General features: G+C 45.4%; 1 protein-coding gene and 1 pseudogene across 1 annotated transcript; one reads left to right on the top strand and one right to left on the bottom strand.

The window, feature by feature from the left end:
* Positions 1–9: 9 nt before the first annotated feature.
* LOC125531277 (phospholipase D beta 1-like) lies at positions 10–5,743 on the top strand. The gene is made up of 10 exons (XM_048695691.1): positions 10–1,227; positions 1,609–1,725; positions 2,041–2,235; positions 2,505–2,753; positions 2,853–2,921; positions 3,003–3,150; positions 3,359–3,507; positions 3,610–3,771; positions 4,362–4,559; positions 5,012–5,743. The coding sequence occupies exons 1-10, from the start codon at positions 232–234 to the stop codon at positions 5,303–5,305; spliced, it is 2,577 nt and encodes an 858-aa protein (XP_048551648.1). The 5' UTR covers positions 10–231; the 3' UTR covers positions 5,306–5,743.
* A 96-nt stretch (positions 5,744–5,839) lies between these two features.
* Positions 5,840–6,926, bottom strand: LOC125531279 (annotated as a pseudogene).
* Positions 6,927–6,952: the final 26 nt, after the last annotated feature.

A 6,952-nucleotide genomic window follows, 5' to 3' on the forward strand; every position in this document is an offset into this window, starting at 1 on the left:
CAGCCCCATCCCTCGGCCCCCGCGGCCTCCTACGACCCGAGCCCGGCGGTCTCCCATAGCTCCAGCTTCCACCACCAGCCCCATCCCTCGGCCCCTGAATCCCCCGCGGCCTACTACCCGAGTCCGGCGATCTCCCCTAGCTCCAGCTTCCACCATCAGCCCCATGCCTCGGCCCCCGAATCACCCGCGGCCTCCACACCGCACTATCCCATCGTCGATGGGTTCGCCAACATGCACCTCTCCGGCCGCCATGACTACACGCCGGCGCCCATGTCATCACCCTCCGTACTACCGCATTCTGCCTCCTTCTCAAACGGTGGAGGGATGCAGATGGTGCCGTACGGTACCGTGGCCGGAGGGTCACAGCATGGCAGCATGAGGGCGTCGCTGAAAGTGGTGCTGCTCCATGGCAGCCTCGACATTTGGGTGCACGAGGCCAAGAACCTCCCCAACAAGGACATGTTCTCCAAGAGGGTCAGCGAGCTCCTCTCCGTAGGCGGCAAGTCCAACTCTAAAATGACAAGCGACCCCTACGTTACCATCCAGGTCTCCTATGCCACCGTCGCTCGCACCTACGTCGTTTCCAATAGCGAGAACCCCGTTTGGGCGCAGAACTTCCATGTGCCTGTTGGCCATGAGGCTGCTGAGGTCGAGTTCGTCGTCAAGGACAGCGATGTCTTCGGAGCTCAGCTCATGGGAACTGTGGCCATCCCTGCCGAGAATCTCCTTTCTGGGGACAGGATTGAGGGCATCTACCCTGTGCTAGAGCCCAATGGCAAGCCGTGCGCTCCTGGTGCTGTATTACAGCTCTCTATTCAGTACATCCCAGTGGCTCGCCTTACAATGTACCACCATGGTGTCATTGCTGGTCCGGACTGCCTTGGAGTGCCCAATACTTACTTCCCGCTGCGCCGTGGCATGAGGGTGACCCTCTATCAGGATGCACATGTGCCCGATGGTTCTCTCCCAGATATCTGGCTTGATCATGGATTGCGCTACCAACACGGGCAATGCTGGCGTGACATGTACAATGCCATAAGCCAGGCACGGCGGTTGATTTACATTGTGGGTTGGTCAGTGTTCCACACGATCGACCTCATAAGGGATGGAGCTGAGAAGGCACCATCACTTGGGGACCTGTTGAAGATGAAGTCGCAGGAAGGCGTTAGGGTATTGCTTCTTGTATGGGATGATCCAACGTCAAGGAGTATTCTCGGCTTTAAGATGGTATGAATTATTCATAGAGTCCAAATTGCTGTCTCGAGGTCTTTACACTACATGAAGAACTTTTTTTTGAGGGACAGTACATGAACAACATATCTTGCATTCAAACTGATAATTTATAGAACAACATTGTTATATCTTTTCAAATGTTTAGATGCTCACCTTATTAAAGGATGGCATAGCCATACATGTTTGTTGCTGTAAACATACCATCATATCTAATGTTATCAAGTAAAGGAGTTACTAAAATATCTTAGCTGTCATATTAAATAATATCGAGAGGATATTCCTGAAACTACTGTCTGTATTTTCTATGTTATTTTCGTTAGATGCATATTCCATGTCTGGCCCCATTCCTGATTTTGGGAATTGATGTACTTGTAGGATGGTTTCATGGGCACACGAGATGAGGAAACACGTCGGTTTTTCAAGCACTCTTCAGTTCAAGTATTACTTTGCCCAAGATCTGCTGGGAAGCGTCACAGCTGGGTGAAACAGCAGGTTATCCCTGCCGCGATGGCCCACAACTTATCCATTATAATAGATAATTTGTTTCACTGAAACTATATGTTCATGGCACGTAGTGAATGTGAATGGTTTCATTTATCTACCAGCCATGACTTATGTATCCTTGGATGTTACTCCATATGATATATCATGCTGTTGTGTTATATACTTCCGAGTAGGTTCACTGTTTGGCCAGTAAAATAAATATAATATATCTAATCACAAAATGCAGTTCTATGGTATATCAAGTATTATATTGTACCAATCATTAGTGCCATTTGTTTAACATATGAAGGTCTTGAAAACCAGGAAACAGGAACCATTTTTACTCATCATCAGAAAACAGTTATTGTGGATGCTGATGCCGGCAATTATAGGAGAAAAATAATTGCTTTTGTCGGAGGTCTTGATTTGTGTGGTGGGCGCTATGATACACCTGGGCATCCTCTGTTTCAGACTCTTCAAACCTCACACAAGGAGGATTATTACAATCCAAACTTTGCTGTAAGTTTCTGATTCCTTATCATATACTTGTGTCTTGAAGCAGATTGTTTAGAAAGACATATACTTGTGTGTTGGTTCAGTTTCTCATGTACTGAGTAACAGTTACCATAGTCTTAATTTTGAGAAGAGTAGGAACCTTTTGTGATGTTTGGTTCTTAGTCATCAGAAGGAGATCATCTTGTACTAGGAATAATAATTGCATGTCACCATATTCTCAGTTTATTTTTGTCACTGCTCTGAAAGTATTTGCCCTTGTCATCTGCTTGCAGACAGTTGATGCCCGTGGCCCAAGGGAACCATGGCATGACTTGCATTCCAGGATCGACGGTCCAGCAGCTTATGATGTTCTGAAGAACTTTGAGGAGCGTTGGTTGAAGGCATCCAAACGCCATGGGATTAAAAAGTTGGGGAAATCAAACGATGATGCACTTCTCAAGATTGAAAGAATACATGATATTGTAAACATTGATGATGCAATTTATTTTAGCGACAATGACCCAGAGACATGGCATGTTCAGGTATTTACAGTTTTCTGTAATGGGAGATTCAAAGTGTTTTCCTTCTTGTTTTGACTCAGGCATTCAACTCTCCTAGTCTCTTTTTACTTTACAAAATAGGTGTTTCGCTCTATTGACTCAAACTCTGCCAAGGGATTTCCAAAGGACCCACGAGTAGCAACCATGAAGGTAACTGATAAACCGAAACACAGCATGACATTATATTCTACAGTTTGTGCTGCTGACTAACACTTTTATTTTTGCTAACAGAATCTTGTCTGTGGGAAGAATGTACTAATTGATATGAGCATACATACAGCTTATGTGAATGCCATCAGGGCAGCCCAACACTTTATTTACATTGAGAACCAATACTTCATCGGTTCTTCATTTAATTGGGATTCAAACAAAGATATTGGTAAGCATGTTCTAGAGTTCTCTGTTTCTTCTTTTGAATGATCTGACTAATGAACAGACACCCATCCTTAGAAGAATATTAGTGCACAGTCCAGTTGTATTCATTTCTGATACAACTCCTTGATTCTGTGTCCATCTAATGAAAATGCAGAATATACCAAATTCTTTGACTGATCCCAACTCATGATGGTAAAATTGTTGTCTTTCAGGGGCTAACAATTTGGTACCAATTGAAATTGCTCTCAAAATTGCAAACAAGATTAAGGCAAAAGAGAGGTTTTCTGCATACATAGTAGTTCCTATGTGGCCCGAGGGTAATCCAACTGGTGCTCCTACACAAAGAATTCTTTACTGGCAGGTTCGATTAAGCACCCTTGTTCTTCCTAATTTGTTCTGGTGGAGCATACCCAGTCTGTTTATATTGCGTAATCACTTGTTTTGTCTTTCTCTTACATTGTAGAACAAAACAATGCAAATGATGTATGAGACAATATATAGGGCCTTGAAAGAAGTAGGTCTGGATGATATATATGAGCCTCAGGATTATTTGAACTTCTTTTGTCTTGGCAATCGTGAAATTGGGGACAGCCCTAGTACTCCAAGTACTGCAAATAATCCTCAGGTGTGAATTTCTCTCTTGTTTTTCTTTCAAGTTTCAACACGCTATGCTGGCTCTAACCTGCAGTTTTGGTTTGTTCCAGTAAGGTTGAACTGGTTTAGTTTCAATCATGATAATAAAGAGAGTAGTCATGACACGTTGAGCTTATGTGACCTTAGCATGAACCGAGTTTCTGTTATTCTTGGTAAATATTGACATGATTCTGGTAGCCTTTATGATGCATGATGCACCACAGCATCAAAGTGTCAGTTTCTTTCTGCCACTGGCTCTTTGCGGATGAATCTTACTGTGAACGACCATATCCCTAGTTCTTAAAAGTAACTTGATAGAAGGTCTTGTTCTTTTGGTCATACATGTAGACCAAATGGCCAATGCATACAACTGAGTTTTTCTGCCAGAGACTACTTGAGCACTTTTGCTTAAGACAGGCCTTTGGATGAACAATTGAAGTGATTTCGCAAGTTATGTTGATGCTCTGCCAAAATTTTACATTTTTTGTGGGGATAGTTTGAACTTCTCAGTATTTGAATTTTCACTAGTTATTTGATGTACTAGTTGTTGTGACATGAAACTTATTTTTACTTGCTATTCAGGATCAAGCTAGGAAAAATAGGAGATTCATGGTTTATGTACATTCAAAAGGTATGATTGTAGATGATGAATATGTGATCATTGGATCAGCTAATATCAACCAGAGGTCGATGGAAGGGATCAGAGATACTGAGATTGCAATGGGAGCATATCAACCACAGTATACATGGGCAAATAAAATTTCTGCTCCGCGTGGACAGGTAATGCCTCATGTTTCAAGTTCAAGCTGCTGAATCACATCTTTTGGTACCTGCAGAAGACAGGTGTTTTCATGAGCTTGCATTTTGAGATTGTGCCTGCAGATTTTGTACTTGTCTTCCTGATGTTATGCGTTGCTTAGAACCGCTGCTTCATTACAATTGTTTCACCTTATTTAGAGAGACTGCCTCCAACTACACCCATTTAACATTTACCTTTTTTTCAATTATATATACACTAAACTATAGACATGTAATGACACATAAATACTGTTGGTGGCAATTCTACAAGTACAGTTATGTGAATATAAATACTAATATGTGCATTCTAAAACAGCAAGTGAAAAAGGTTGTCGGGGTATATCATCTCATCTCTTAGGGTAATAATCTAGTTATGACGCAGCTGGTATTTCTGGATTATACTCTTAAATCAAGTTTGGTGATTTTTTATGTAGATTTATGGCTACAGAATGTCCCTCTGGGCTGAGCATATTGGAATTATCGAGGAAGACTTTAACCATCCAGAGAGCCTAGAGTGCATGAGGCGGGTTCGTCAACTCGGGCAACATAACTGGGATCAGTTCTTTGCAAATGAGGTGACTGAGATGAGAGGCCACCTCCTCAAGTACCCTGTAAGTGTTGACCGTAAAGGCAAGGTGAAACCCTTGCCAGGATGTGCGACATTCCCAGACATGGGCGGAAACATTTGTGGCTCCTTCACGGCCATCCAAGAAAACCTCACTATATGAATTATTCTTATGCAAGCATGCAATTGTTGGTGACTTCTTGGGTATTCTGGACAACAGAGATGCCGAAGTAGCATTTTCTGGTTCCTGATAACATAGGTAGGGAGAGAATTTCGCAAGCCAATATATAGGTAGCAGGCAAGTAGGGCAAGTTGGAAACAAGGAAAAAAAATGTTCAAGTCATTTCTGCCTTTGGCTGTTCCATTCTTAACTCATCATGTTCCTTTGACATGTACTCGGTCCCTGTATAGATAAGATGATGGCTTGCTGGATCCCTCTGAAGGGAACCTGGCGTTTGTAGCATGTAACAACCACCAAGTAAAATAGTGGTATGTAATTTCATGAAATTAAGTTTCTAGTACAAAACTGTAAATGCATCCTGCACAGTATTCTGGTTTGCTACTCTTGTTATCAATGGAAATTGGTATTTTTTTGATCGAAGTATTGTTGCTTGAACCACCGTCATGCCTTTGCAACATAAGTTTTTCCTTCTTATTTTGCAATGCAGAGAAATGCATGTTAAAGGGATGACTGGGTTTCATAATAATCAACAAACAGGCACTAAAAGACTATGCCTAGAGAATAAGTGGAAAAAAACAAATTAATCTGTCTAAACCAGGTTCCCCAAATACAATATTATGCCATGAATTACATTCAAATATGGCTCCTTGAAATATCATTTCCTCCATCTCTCGGCCTGAATCTTTATGCCCATATACCTGTACAGATTTACAACAGTTGTGTTAGTTGAGTTCATTCAGATCAGTATAATTGCGGGGGTGATTTGAGAGTTGCGTTTACCTGCCGAGCATCATGACGGTGGCCTGCGGGTTGGTGCCGGGGGAGTACCTGAAGGTGGAGCTGTCGATGACCCTGAGCCCCCTGACCCCGAACACCCGGTAGTTGTCGTCGACGACGGCGCCGACGTGGCACCCGCCGTGGTAGTGCCAGATGGTCATGACGGTCTCCCTGCAGTACTGCTCCGGCGAGCGGGAGTCGTTGACGTGGCGCGGCAGCAGGTTGACGGGGAAGTTGGCCGAGTCGGTGAAGATGGACTCCACGGTGGTGTTGGCGTAGGTGAAGTTGGAGAAGGCGCGCGACTGGATCACCCGCTCGATCGTCTGGATCCCCCGGACGCACCGCTCCAGGTCCTCCGCCTCCTGGAAGTAGTTGAAGGTCACGGCCGGGTTGGCGCGCGGGTCGGTGCTGCGCAGCTCGATGTGCCCCGTCGACACCGGCCCCAGGATCTTCTCCAGGATGAAGCCGCCCCGGAACGCCCGCCTGTCCAGGCGCCGCATCCACTCCACCGCTAGAGCAATCCGAACTCGGAGCCGCTCACGCCCTCGATGAAGCTGCCGGACTTGGTGATCCCGACGACCTGCACCAGGGACAGCCCCACCGGCACCGGCGACGGGATGAAGACCGAGTTCATGGGGTTGTCGGCCACGCCCTGCCCGACCATGGGCTGGTCCACCAGCACCTGGATGCCGTGCGCCTCCAGGTGCGCCTGCGGGCCCACGCCGCTCAGCATCAGCAGCTGCGGGCTCCCCAGCGTCCCCGCCGACAGGATCACCTCGTTCTTGCCCCCGTCCCGGAGGTACACCCGGTGGTGCAACCCCCGCGAGTCCGCCACCCCCACCCCCGACCGCA

The sequence above is a fragment of the Triticum urartu genome, unplaced genomic scaffold (assembly GCF_003073215.2).
Source record: "Triticum urartu cultivar G1812 unplaced genomic scaffold, Tu2.1 TuUngrouped_contig_6930, whole genome shotgun sequence".
Lineage (NCBI taxonomy): Eukaryota > Viridiplantae > Streptophyta > Magnoliopsida > Poales > Poaceae > Triticum > Triticum urartu.

Bases quoted from the DNA above. Each gene is read 5' to 3' on its own strand.
- LOC125531277 (XM_048695691.1), top strand. From the start codon at position 232: ATGCACCTCTCCGGCCGCCATGACTACACGCCGGCGCCCATGTCATCA. The intron at 2,236-2,504 runs GTAAGTTTCTGA...ATCTGCTTGCAG, and splicing joins ATTACAATCCAAACTTTGCT to ACAGTTGATGCCCGTGGCCC. The intron at 2,754-2,852 runs GTATTTACAGTT...TTTACAAAATAG, and splicing joins CAGAGACATGGCATGTTCAG to GTGTTTCGCTCTATTGACTC.